This window comes from Athalia rosae, chromosome 2 (genome assembly GCF_917208135.1).
Source record: "Athalia rosae chromosome 2, iyAthRosa1.1, whole genome shotgun sequence".
Classification (NCBI taxonomy): Eukaryota; Metazoa; Arthropoda; class Insecta; order Hymenoptera; family Athaliidae; genus Athalia; species Athalia rosae.
The window spans coordinates 22,312,720-22,326,856 of NC_064027.1; the positions used below are offsets into that span (position 1 = coordinate 22,312,720).

The window sequence follows — 14,137 nt, forward strand, 5'->3', positions numbered from 1 at the left end:
AGACAGAGCAAGTCATATCTCAATCATTTACTATAATTTTGAAAAGTCTTTGTCTCTGTGGTCAAACCAGTATAATTTTATTTCTCCAGCGATTTAAAAATATCAATCCAATTGGTTTTGATCGGTAGTCTATTCCCGCCTGCATCAATTCATCAATGGAAGGAAGGGGTGTCACTTCAGCAAGTGCGGACTGGCAGAAAATGCTACGCCGAATATTTCTACCAAGAAAAAGGTATAATACGCTTCTAAGTCCTGCGTGATGACCATCATTTGTACGAATTTCGATTCATTCGGATTAACGTGATATCGATCAAGTGTCTCTAAACGCCAATCCGAATGAATTGATTCTGTGCACTCTACTTCGATACAGAAGGAAATCAACTCGCCCTATTTCGCCGTTTGACTGTTTTACGATTAGTCTGAATAATAGGGCATTCGGACTTACGACCGAAGATGTGGCGCAGGCAAAACTTGTCATTGTCGTAAGTGAAAGCGGTGGTGAGCCCGATTCATTGATGATTTTCAGAAGATTCCGACAGGAGTCTTACCGTTTCCACATCTTATCGCCGAGCAGAAAAAATTCAAGCGTACAGACAAGCACTTGATGCGGTGTTGAAACCAACCGTTCGATCATACAATAATGCTTTGCTCGTTCTTATTTACTTGTATTTCAGCTTTTAGGCACGATGGCTAAGTATCTAGCATAATTCGGTCTGAATATGTGTGATTGTAATAACAACATTTTGTGGCAATAATCCACCATAGTTAACGTCATACGATTAATTCATTTTCGTGCAATTGGAGTTGAAATAGCGAAAAAGCGAATATCGTTTCGCTGATTCCTCGAAACAGAGATACTCGAACTTGTTCCGTATATATGGTAGGAAAACTCCCCCACTCGTAGTCGCGAGCAGTAATGTGATATGGTATTTATCAAGATCAGATGAATAAATAAGTCTAATACGTAAGCAGTTGCGCCTATTCGAGACCTTGAGCAATCAGGGCTCGGCCCTGTATACGGTGTGAGGTTCTGCTCAAGATCAACATTGTTCCTTCTACGTTTCATAAATTCTCTTACGCCTGCACGTTCTCGTTAAAAGTGAACGGCAGAACTGCTGTTATGCTAATTCGGCGTATATCTCGACCGATGACACGCATTCAGGTGCTCGTTTGCTCAGCAGATCTATTTTCGCAATCACACGCGCATTTCCAGAGCTTATAGGTTCACAACGTAAAAACTTAATGGCCACATAAAAAATGAACGCAAGTTATAATATGACGAAATTGCTGAGGTTGGAGTCACTTGATATCGTGAATTCCTCGAATTCGTTACTTGGCAGGACTAAGAATTTACTGCTGCATGAAAAATATTGACGGTCAAATATATTCGCGAATTCTTTCGGTATGACCTTGTCACCAATTTTCATTTAATTTTGTCCAACAGCTGGTGGCATAGTTGATAGTATTCTGGCATATAATTAGTGTTCGATTGAACGCAACGTGTTTTTGTATATATACGCAAATATTTAAGCGGATCTATTAAGTAAATAACCACGTCCATTATTATTTATTTAAACTAGGTGAACTCAGAATACTAATGCGGATCTACTCTTGCGTATATTTTTTAAGCTAATATAGTCAGTGTAGATTACCGTATTGTTTTAAACGTGACAAGAGTATATAAATTCAAAACGAATTCTAATGGTGACTTCATACGATATAATAGTACAGTGAATCATTGTGCGATTTACCATCGTTTGTAACAAGCGGAGCATTGGATGGATAAACGTGGATAGCGAACTATAATAGCCAGCAATCATGAGAAACTTTTTAGTAGCAATTTGTTTGTGGATGGTGATTAACGGAGTAGTCATGTTTGGAGACGCATCGGTTGAAGATCAGGCACAATTGAAATTACTAGCGGTCGTAAGTACATGATTACTGACAACGGGTATATTTTGATAATACACACCACGAGTTGAACGACATTATTTGTCGTTAGCACATTGCACATCGGTAAATAAATCTGCAACTCGCACATTCGACACAGGATAGAAATACAACGCTTAGAATCAGCTTACTTAATAATGTAATTCAGATGATTCGACAAGTTTGTTATTTATTTTTTTGTTTCATGGCCCAGTTATTCAGGCACGGGGATCGCACTCCCGACCCAAGCATAGGCGAATATTTTCGAACGAGTTTGAGCCCGAAAAATAATTGGTTTCCAGCGGGTCCGGGAAATCTGTTGAATGTAAGCTGGTTGAATTTTTCGAAAATTTAGAGCTTACGAGTCTCAACTGGCCACTCGAAGTGATAATCTCATTCTGTCTCAGGAGGGAAAACTGCGAGAGTATAATCTCGGACGAGCACTAAAATCAAGATACGATGAATTTCTGGGCGACATCTATTACCCCGCGATACTCAAAGCTCGCAGTACTGATTATGACCGAACCAAAATGTCTCTCCAATTGGTTTTGAACGGTTTATTTCCTCCGGCACCAATTCAACAATGGAAGAAAGGGGTGGACTGGCAGCCGATTCCTACAGAATACTTTCGTGCGGAGGAAGACTGGGTTTTGCGTCCCGATTTGTGTCCTAAGTTAGTCAGGGAATGTTGCGATTGAATTCTACTATGCAAAGATTCATTTGCAAAGTGTAAGACTTTCGTAGCGATTGCGTCATCAATTTCTTAACCAGCGGTTTTTTGTTCCTCCAGATCGATGGCTGCGAAAAATACGTACGTGAATAGTACGGAATATCGTGAACGCTTGAGCGAGCTGGAAGATTTGTCGAAATGTCTTGAGAAAGCCACCGGCAAGGAGTATAAAACTATTCTTGATATGGCTTTGTTGTACATCTATCTTAGTCAAGAAGCTGCTTCGGGAAGGAAGCTTCCAGAATGGACCAAAGGAATTTTTCCAAATGGCCGATTATTGGATGCCGCTACCTTCTATTTTGATATACAGACACGCAATGATGAACTGAGGAGATTGTCTGGGGGTAAGAAAAACCATTGTCATTTAGAAACTTGTTGTTTTTGTTTTTGAACACCACAATATATGTGTATTCGAGATGCATTGGATATTCAATTCAGAACTGAACTTCCTCCTGTATAGGAATGTTGCTGCGGAAAATTACCGATGATTTCAAGAGTTATAGAAATGGGACTCTAGAGCAAGGCAGGAAATTATACGCTTACAGTGCCCATGATGTAAACATCGCTGCTCTCCTGGGTACTCTTGGAATCTGGAAACCCCATATGCCACAATACTCTAGTGCCGTCATCATGGAACTATTAGAGTATAATGACGAATATTTTATCAAGGTAAGTCTATATGTATCTAGCAGAATTGTCAATCCAGAAAGATTTTCGATGGCTTGGATGATCCTAGTTCCGAATATCGGCCAATCATTCGTGCGTTTTGTATTAAGTTCTGGACGAACTTTTTGCACATCATGACACCCGCTCAGACTTCATTTCCATTGAAATATGCTTGCTATAATAGCTCCCCTCAACATTTATTTCAGGTTTTTTTGCCACTGTGCTTTCATTCATTCTTCTAGGTGGTTCGGTATCTCGGAATTCCACCAAAGTTCATAGAAGTGCGCATTCCGCAGTGTGACAAGCTATGCCCGATGGATAAGTTCTTGTTCCTCATGAAGAACGTCATTGCAACCGATGACGATTTGGAATGTGTATAGCATCTTGATTTCTTATTATGCTTAATAGGTGCTGAACCATTCGCTTGTGACGGTACGTGAACCTCTCCGAGGCACGTGTAGTTCAGTCGCATAGTTGTATCGATATTGTCAATCACCATTTGACTCTCTCAAAACCGTTGTAATATCAGTATTTTTTAGATTTGAGTCGTTCACGGTAGATGATTTCCTCATTTTCTTAGAATACTTAAGAAACAGGTACAAGTCTGTGATCCCATTCGGTTTCATGAATAATATTACAGTATCAATACTTAGTGTTTATAATTGATTATGGGTAGCGAAACATGATTCTCTAGAGTTATTACCGTCCACTAATGTTTAAATCGAGAAAGTGTAAAAACAACAAAAAAAAAAGAAAATGAATAAAAACTACGTACAAGGAAACTATTCCGCTATTAGGGCCACTCGATATCATGGATTCTTACATTTTTAATCGACCGAAGTCCTATCGATACCGAAACAATATGATATGACCGGTATTTTTATTCCACACGGCTATTTCAGCAGATCTGCGAATTCGGCCGATAATCATATTGCAACGTTAGTTATTTAAACCAACTGATCTGACAATAAGTATACCAGTGTGTAGAGAATTTTTCCTTTCTCACTTCGGAATTGGAAAAATATTATCAATTGATGGATCAAAAGGAAGCTTATCGACTGTGACTAAATTTTTATGCTGAGCTCGTACATCATCCAGTAGTATCATGAACGATTGAGTATTTAATCACACCTAATGCCAATCGAAACATCTTATCGTGTATCGGTTAGACAGTTGGAGATCATGAAAGATTCTTTAGTCTACTTCATTTTCTGGATAATGTTGAACGATAGAGTATTTGAACATACGACCGAAGATGTGGTGCGTGTAAAACTAGTCACCGTTGTAACTGGGAGCTGTAACGAGCTGAACTTTTTGATGATGAGCACAATCTTATCGCTAAGCAGGAAAAATTTCAACGTAGATGAGCAATTGAATCGGTGTTGTGATCAGTGGTTCGACCAAACTATGCTCTACTCGGTGCTTTTTTGTTTTTATTTCAGTTTTTTAGGCATGATTTTCGATCAGCAAACCGTCGAATCTTATTCCGACGATCCATGTCTGGATTATGAATCCTTCCCAGTCGGTCCGGGGGATTTAACGGAAATAAGCAAGCTTGAATCGGAAAAAGTAGGTATCGCTTAGTCACCGGTCGCATCAATTGATCACCAATTTATGTTAGAATAGAAACCCGAGAAATATGCAAAGACTAAAGTATTGGCATTGTCGAACCCCAGAATCCTTCCAAATCGTATCAAGACCCAACAAAGACATAGTCTTTGGTATTCCCTCACCCCGAAATACACCGGAATCACCCGAAGAATTACCGAAGACGAAAATCTTTGGGGTTTTCCCACCCCGAAATCCTGCGGAGTTACCCGAAGAATAAGCAAAGACCCCGAAATCCTCCGGAGTCACTCGAAAAATTAGTAAAGACCCCGAAATCCTGCGGAGTTACCCGAAGAATAAGCAAAGATCCCGGAATCCTCCGGAATCACTCGAAGAATAAGCAAAGACCCCGAAATCCTCCGGAGTCACCCGAAGAATAAGCAAAGATCCCGGAATCCTCCGGAATCACTCGAAGAATAAGCAAAGACCCCGAAATCTTCCGGAGTCACCCGAAAAATTAGCAAAGACTCCGAAATCCTCCGGAGTTACCCGAAGAATAAGCAAAGACCCCGAAATCTTCCGGAGTCACCCGAAAAATTAGCAAAGACTCCGAAATCCTCCGGAGTTACCCGAAGAATAAGAAAAGACCCCGAAATCTTCCGGAGTCACCCGAAAAATTAGCAAAGACTCCGAAATCCTCCGGAGTTACCCGAAGAATAAGCAAAGACCCCGAAATCTTCCGGAGTCACCCGAAAAATTAGCAAAGACTCCGAAATCCTTCGGAGTTACCCGAAGAATAAGAAAAGACCCCGAAATCTTCCGGAGTCACCCGAAAAATTAGCAAAGACTCCGAAATCCTCCGGAGTTACCCGAAGAATAAGCAAAGACCCCGAAATCCTCCGGAATCACCCGAAAAATTACTGAAGACTACAATCTTCGAGATTTTCCCACCCTGAAACCATGAGAAATCACCCGAAAAATGAGCAAAGACTAGTTTTTCTTACCCTGAAATCGTTAAGAATCGTTCGAAAAATCAGCGAAGACCATGGTCTTTGGTGTTTTCACACCCAAAATCCTTCGAAATCGTATGAAAAACTAGCAAAGACTATAGTTCACAACCAAAAAATTACCACAGATGTGGGTCCATCTACTAATACGAGGTGTGCCAAGGTTACAGCTCGGATCATGATCGGACAAAAATGTCGTTTCAATAAGTTTTGAACCGTATGTTTTCTCTGTCACCGAATCACCACTGAAAGAATAGGGTAGACCGGCAGCTGATCCGTACCACTTACTTCCGTTCAGAATAAGAGTGGCTACCGCGTCCCGACATGTTCCAAAGAGGGTTATCCGAAACCGCACATTTGAAATATGGTAGGGTCCTTGAACTCAGGTAATTCATCCGTTTCTGGTCGCTGACAGATTTTCCATGAAATGTCCTGGGCACGTAAAGAATATTTAAGTTCCTAACATTGTACTCTGTGCAATCATCTGTGCCATTTTTTTAATATCAATCGCTTTTGTATCAAATTTGTTAATTACTATTTAGCTCGTTTAGAATTATCGTAGTTTCATTTTTTACATTTTACTTCTTCACGCTGTGTGACATCTTTCTTTCCAATACCAGTCAGTTCAAGCTCGTGAAATTATTCGATTTGAATAATTGCGATAGAAGTATCAATACGTTGCGATGACAAATAGTTATGGGAAACGAAACACGGTTTGAAAAATTGAAACATGACAAAAGTGTAAAAGAAAAAAAATGCAAACCATACATGATAATACGATTTTGCTACTGGGGCGCCTCGATATCGCAAATTCTTCGATTTTGTTGCGGAAATTAGTAGTGATAAAAATTTAATTTGCGGTTGCGTGAAGACTATCGACACTGAAATGTTTCCGCAAACTTTTGTTAGCGTGACCTTGTCGGTTAAAAAATATATTATGACCAATGTTCATTTGCAGAGTATCACTCATCGCACGACTGATGGTATACATGATCATTTTTGTGCATAAAACGTGGGAGATCCCAAATTGTGGTCAATGAAATAGAAGTTTTATTCTACACGACTGTATTCGGGCAGATCTGTGAATTCGTTCACTGATTATATTTCATTGTCAGTCATTTAAACCAGCTTAACTCAGTATACTGGTATTGCATTTTTTTCATTTGAAACTCGAAAATATCATTCATCGATACGTCAAAAGAGAACTTATTATCTGTGATTGAATTTTCATGCTAATTATCAAAAATCTGATTCGTGAATAGTGTAACAGTAATAATGATCATGAGAATCATTTTGTTGTTAATTCCTCTCGTGACGGTGACGAACAAAGTAGTCGTATTTGGCGATGAAGTTGGAGATACGGCACGATTAAAATTACTCGTTATCGTAAGTATTCGAGGACCAAGTATTTTTGGTATTTCACGGAAAATTTTCCGGACCTCTTCATGACATCATAAAATCTTTAATTTGTAATATTCTCGCTAGTCAAAAAACCAATGATTATCGATCAGTTATTTGATAATTCCGAGTGATTGACGTGTCAGGTATAATTTTTTTTCTTCTTATTTCATGGCGCAGCTTTTCAGGCATGGCGATCGGACTCCTGAGGAAATCCCGGAATTGGGAGATTCACAAGATTTGGTGGAGGAATATGATTTCTTCCCAATTGGTCCAGGGGGGCTGACAAATGTTCGACTCTGAAAAATTGACCACTCCAAAATCCAAACCGACCACTTTAATGAACTAACTGTAATGGTTTCACAGCGTGGAAAACTGCGAGAATTCAACCTTGGACGTACGATAAGATCAAAATACGACAAATTCTTGGGCCCTATCTATAGCCCTGAGCTGGTCGAAGCGCGCAGCACAAGTATAGACCGGACAAAGATGTCACTTCAATTGGTTTTAAATGGTATTTTTCCTCCGGTACCGAGTCAGCAATGGAAAGACGGGGTGGACTGGCAGCCATTTTCCACCAAATACAATCGTGCCAATAATGACGTGCTTATGCAGCCCCATATATGTCGGAAGTTAGTAAAGCGAATGCTACAGTCGATTTTCATGAAACGAAATTTCATTTGTAGACTAGAAAACCGTTGACACTGATCGCGTCGTCAACATTATGACGGCGCACCTTCGATATCCGATCATTGTCTACAACAGGGTCCAGCAAAACCAAGCCCACCGGGAACGCATGCAGCTATTTCTGTTGTGTTTGATATTTGTTCACACAATTTACTGTATTTAAAATTTTAATCAACCTTGAATCTACCAATATACATTTCTATGAAACCCAATACTTTTTTTTTTCACACAGACGGTGATCCAATCTTGGGCAAATAGTATCTAATTTTCATCCTTTTGCATTTTGTCTAGCGTCCAATAGACTCCATAAATCGTTCTATAGGTACAGACTTGATTCTCCATGTTTTGGCTTCTTCTTTTTTCAGAACTATCGCTGCATACAATCGTTTTAGGAACAGCACCGAATATGATAAACTCTTAACCGAGCTCAGCGATCTGGTGGCCTATATTAAAAGAATGACTGGCAAGGTTTTTACAGATATTGCTCAGTTATCTCTAGTCGCCAATACTATTGCCATGCGATACGCTCAGGGATCGAAGTTTCCAGAATGGATTGACACGAATTATTTAAGCCATCGGCTGATGGATGCTACAAGTAGTTTTTTCCAAGTACGGAACGGCAATGATGAACTAAGGAGATTGCACGGAGGTTATCTGATAATTTTTTTTTTTTTTCATGTTCCGTTAAACACTGCATATATTATACATGTAACACAAATTGAATCCGGAACAGAACCGCAGCTATTGAAAATGATCAAATTCCTGCTTCTAGGGGCGTTGCTGCGCAAGATCATCGACGACTTTCTCAAGTATCGAAACGGGACTCTAGATAAAGCCAGAAAACTCTATCTTTACAGTGGCCATGATGTAAACATCGTCGATATCCTGGGTGTTCTTGGTCTCTGGCAACGCCACACACCTCAATTTTCAAGCTCCATCATCATTGAACTATTGGAAAAGAACGAACAATATTTCGTCAAGGTTGATTTTAACGCAAAAATTGATCAACTTTGAAAATTGCAATTCGACATTCTCTCACCTATCGTAATTCGAACTGATTTTTTTCCAGGTGATTTACTATCTTGGAATTCCCGCAAAGTTTACCGAACTACAAATACCAGGGTGTGCCAAGTTATGCCCTCTAGACGAATTGATTATCCGGAGAAAGAAATTCATTGCCACCAATGACGACCTCACGTGCGAATAATTAAAATTTTGCCTACATACATGATTATTGTGAGCCAATTCATTCACAGCATCAAGCCTAAATTCTGGGAAATTTTCGAACGCAAAGAAAATGGTCATTCCGTTTTCCGAATTTTTGGGACGTACAAAATAAGCAAAATATAATTACCGAATACCTCCCTGTAATCAACCAATCAATATGGTATTAATGTGATATAATATCGTTACCAAAATCATTTCCCATATTCGTCTGTTGGAAATTCGTTTTGAGCCATTTTTTATCGCAGAATCTATCGATCGTTCGATGGAGTTATTAAAATTAGTGTTATGGCATGTTTTGGCAAATTAAAGATAATCAACGGTATCAAAAAATTGATTTACCCATCACTCTTCGATCCATTCTTTATGATTCACGATACGTACTTTCGTACATCAGCCAAAAATTTTGGCGGACGATTTTTTACGCTGGATTTGGTTTATCACATTTTGTTTGTGGATTTAAAAAGTTACCCTAGCTACAAACGAAGTTTGCAACTGATCGTCCATAACAAGATTCTGAATCTGCAATTTATGATCTAGATCTGACAGGATTTAGGAAATCACGTTGGGCCAATACTTTTCAACATTGACTTCACCAGGAACAGATTATGAGGAAGATGACGAGTTCTCAGATTAATTGTCAACATCATATTATGATCATACACATTTTACTTATTACCAGTTAAGTGAACGTATTTTACAAATATAAGTAACATAAGTTTTTAGAATCGTTACATAAGAGTTTTTCCAGGTCGAGGCATTCCTTTCATATTTTCCGATAGAATAGTAAAATCAATAATAAATCCTCCAATTGGTCGTAAGTATTTAGGCAACATCTCTGATGAAGGCAGATGTAAATTCGTTAAATAAATTTCAAAGCTTTTCACAATAGCTGTAATGGAGTTGACGTGTAATGCCGACTCGATATCGGCGAAAACGTCAATTTACCGACAGCCTTGGGCGTTGAGTGATCAGTTGGCTGGTTGGTTCCCTAGTTCGCTGTACTAAGTGACTGATACAGTTTCTTAACTTCTGCAACATTTTTGTTCAAATCCAAGTAATCATTCAAGGCAGCAGTTAATGCAGATGGGTCGCCCAGCAACTGGACGTCATACAAGTTGGCTAAACAATTTTCGAGGGCTGCATCTGCCTGAGAATTGATTTGTTCTAATCGTTTGAGAAGGTCCGCGGGGTTTGTTACGCTTGACAATAGGTCCACGTCCAGGTTTATTTTTCCAAGAAGGGCCAATACAGGACTGAGATCGAGGTTGAGTAAGGCGTCTAGATTGAGATTGAGAAGATTCCCCAGTAAAGGAGATTGCTGACTGACAGCCAAGAGTGAGAATAGCACAACGAACCGCAACATGGTGAAACTTTGTAGGGAACTTGGAACTTAATTCTCTGGGAGAAGCTCGGCTGCTTTTATATTACTCTGCGACCATCAAGACGTAATAAAAGGAAGGCAATAAACAACAGGGTTTTTGTTGGCGTGAAATAGATTTTTTCTAAAATGTATCTCAGTAGCAGAACAATTCATCGCCCACAAGAGGTGCGAATAATGAATTTATTACCTACTCACAGATATCCAAGCGTCACGTTTTCAGATTCTTCGAACATGGTGTCCGATATAAGTTTATCGAATTAACACGGCGAATAACTTACGGCTGCAGTTTGAATCGGAAAAGATTATCACTACCGCGTTTGCTGTAGTTTGGTCTTCAACTACATTATCAGGAAGTGAGTTTATGAGTAAGGAAGTGATAAATATGAAACATAAAAAGGAAAAATATTTAGTTATAAAATGGGCAATTGTTATCAGTAACGCACGTGGCGGCCACATATCCATGAAATTTTTTTTTACAGTTTCTTTAACCGTCCAACTATCAATTAATTTTAACAGCGTTGATCCTATTCGTGGATGGTCTGAAACAGTAAAAAGTGTTCACAGATATTCCAGATACGATAGTTTCGAAGGGGGAATCCCATCTTTGCCTTTCGTATTATTACGTACGATGCCACGAGCTACGAAATTTCATGGTTAGCGCGAAAACTTCCGATGTAGCTGCAAAATTTTTTAGCAATGTCATCTACGCTTGAAGTTTCGATTTTGCAAAATAAAACTATTCAAATTTTATCCTCGAATAATTTTATCAGCAAGCTGTCGAAATTGGGAAAGAAAAAAAAATCCTCGAAGCATAAGTCTTCAGGCTTCCGATTTATTTACACGTTTTGTGAATCAGATATTGATAACTGGCCAGATTTTTCATCCTTAAAATATGATGAATCCACTCAAAGTGTAAAAAAACGTTGATATAATTATCGCAATTGATTATTATTTAAATTTCCTATCGTCCTGAATAAATCTAAGAAACGTATTGCGACGTAAGATTACCGTAATGTGGACCTGTGATTTTTCCGCCTTATCGCCAATATTACGCAACTACCAAAAACTTTTCGACAACCGAAAAATTGTACACATATCGCTGATATGTAATTGTACCAGCTGTACTTACAACTCATGCGAAAAATCGTTCAAGTGGTAGAAGTACAGAAAACACCGTGCCGTATACTACTGCTCGTTTTTACATTGGCCCCTCGGTAATTATAGCAAAACCATTTTAATGTTTTATAAATAGATTAAATTGATTCTGCAGCCGGAATAGAGCAATCATGAACAGAAGTTTGATCGCAGCATTTTTAGTCGAAGCTGTTTCTTTCGTTTTTTTTTTTCGATCAAACCCTGTCTAGTGATGAATTCATTCGATTTGCATGTTTTTTGTGAACGAAAAATGGGGGAAAAATACAAGAAGTCTGGAATATTCTGTTAATAATTTCTCTAACAGCAGCTACTTTATATGGACAGCCTGGTTTTGCTAACAATATTCATTTTGCGTTGTGAAAATTTTTTTATTCAGAGAATTTTTATTCATCGCGTAGAAGTTTGAGTAAGGCTCGACGAATACAGATTTGCATAGTAGAGGTATGATTATTGTAAGATCGCATCATGGATTACGAGAAATTCACTGCTATTCAGTGAGCATTTTCCACTGGGTAAAATCAATTATCGGCAACTGTATAAATAGATAGATACTAAGTTGACGGAAAAGTTGGTGAGGTACAACGGTTACATATACTATTAAGAATATACTATTAAACCAGCTGAGTCCTGCAACGATAGGAAATAGCTTCCTGTTTATTTGCCTTTTTTAGTAATTTTATACTTGTACCAATGAAAAAAATTTATTGTGAAAAATATATGGATTTTGGAAGTAATCTGGGGACAAAATAAAATTCTACGAAAACTTCAAGGTATCGATATCTCATACTTCCTGAACGTTACGGAAATTTTCAAGATACCATTTCTAGACAGTTGGAGAGTTGACATCAGATATTTACGTCGATCAAACATGTTCAATCTTAACATGCTTAAATTAATTATTTGCCCGTTCGAATCCATCGAATGTCTGATAAGACGTTATCCCACATCGACAAAACGGTGTCTGTTCTTTTACATTTCGTATAAACCGATTGAATTTGAAAAGTAAAGAGATCCTCAAGAAAGTACTAAAATTTATTCTTATTCTTCATTATTTTTTTTCCACAAACCTAGACTTTTTCTAGATCTAATCTTTTTAACTTTTTTTTTTAACTAATCTAGATGGACTTTGGTTGCACAAGATTTTTTGAATAGAGATTAAAATTATTTACAGAAAAACAAATATATGGTGATATCGTCCACTATTTCACATTTGTTTTTCGTAGGCGCAAGCTAGCTTTCCTAAGACCATCATTTTTCAGATGATTGAATTACGGACATGGAGATAGGACTCTATATGGTTTACTTTTAGGGGGAAATTTGGATGAGGTTCTGTCCAATGGATCTTCGTGACTTTAAATCTGCGACACTTCGACGTGTTACTATTCGTTTGAAAGCAAACAAACAAATTTGAAACGATAGTAGCTGTTTTGGTTCTACAACCGGTCTTGTGAATGCGAAAAGAGTATGCAATGGTGTACAGGATCTTTGGCACGAAAGACGCTATTGAATACGGAGTCTGAAGTAGCAATACAGTTGAAAAAGACAAAATGTGTTTTTACACTTTGGCTTTGATATTTTAACCGCCGATTTGAACGCAAATATTGACATTTTTATAGGCAGCTTATTTTAATTAAGAAGCATTGGGCCTATGCGGTTTAGGTTGGGTTAACAAATGACGTAGTAATAAAAAAGATATTGTGTTTATACATCGATCATGAAAGATTTATAGCTGTTGGGTAAATATTCACCGTTTGCCAAACTAGAATTAATTCGCATTCAAATGTATCGCGTGCACTCAGGTTATTGGAACACCTGAGTAATTGCAATGAGAAAAAAAATCGGCACGAGGCACAGGACTTGTGAGGGGTTGAAGGTAGAGGGTAGCTGCATGCGCAAATGATAGCTAATCATCATACTCGGAAACCTCGGGATCAAAAGATATCTTTCGCATTTTCCATCCGTTGATGATATTGAATGAATAGGTTGCACATGATCATCTAGTTGTGCACAACCAAAATAGTCATCCATGGATCAACCCCTGAAAGAATGTATAAGAGACCTCAATTCATGATTGTGCTGTATGGCGAACTCCTGAACAGAAATCAGAATGTCAAAAAATGACAGCACAATATTTTGACTACGGAAGATTTTGCGGTGACGCTAATAAACGCGTGTGAGCCTGGATGATATTGACGTTGATTAAATATTTCACATTTGTGAATACCTAGGCGATATCGAAAGCGCCTTTTGTTTGCACGTTATGCAATGAACGATTTATATCATAATGCCGAATTTTGAAGAGGATCTATTCCACATCAATGAAGAAGCGACTGTTTTTTTACACTTCACCGATTGTGGCTTGGTATAAAAGCAGAAAATTTTCATTCGAAGAATTGAGTTGAAAGTTGG

The 14,137-nt window shown here is 38.4% G+C and overlaps 3 protein-coding genes across 3 annotated transcripts; 2 read left to right on the top strand and 1 right to left on the bottom strand.

The window, feature by feature from the left end:
* Positions 1–1,301: 1,301 nt before the first annotated feature.
* LOC105689311 (venom acid phosphatase Acph-1-like) lies at positions 1,302–4,132 on the top strand. Its single transcript, XM_012406226.3, has 6 exons — positions 1,302–1,926; positions 2,144–2,254; positions 2,337–2,602; positions 2,720–3,003; positions 3,120–3,328; positions 3,568–4,132. Exons 1-6 carry the CDS (start codon positions 1,819–1,821, stop codon positions 3,703–3,705), a joined length of 1,116 nt encoding a protein of 371 aa, XP_012261649.2. The 5' UTR covers positions 1,302–1,818; the 3' UTR covers positions 3,706–4,132.
* A 2,734-nt stretch (positions 4,133–6,866) lies between these two features.
* On the top strand, positions 6,867–9,522 carry LOC105689320 (venom acid phosphatase Acph-1-like). Its single transcript, XM_012406236.3, has 6 exons — positions 6,867–7,266; positions 7,459–7,569; positions 7,645–7,910; positions 8,331–8,614; positions 8,738–8,946; positions 9,035–9,522. Exons 1-6 carry the CDS (start codon positions 7,156–7,158, stop codon positions 9,170–9,172), a joined length of 1,119 nt encoding a protein of 372 aa, XP_012261659.2. The 5' UTR covers positions 6,867–7,155; the 3' UTR covers positions 9,173–9,522.
* Positions 9,523–9,840: 318 nt separating this feature from the next.
* On the bottom strand, positions 9,841–10,999 carry LOC125499943. The gene is made up of 2 exons (XM_048650425.1): positions 10,761–10,999; positions 9,841–10,621 (listed from the first exon to the last, which is right to left on the bottom strand). Exon 2 carries the CDS (start codon positions 10,553–10,555, stop codon positions 10,181–10,183), a length of 375 nt encoding a protein of 124 aa, XP_048506382.1. The 5' UTR covers positions 10,556–10,621; positions 10,761–10,999; the 3' UTR covers positions 9,841–10,180.
* Between the last annotated feature and the right edge of the window lie 3,138 nt (positions 11,000–14,137).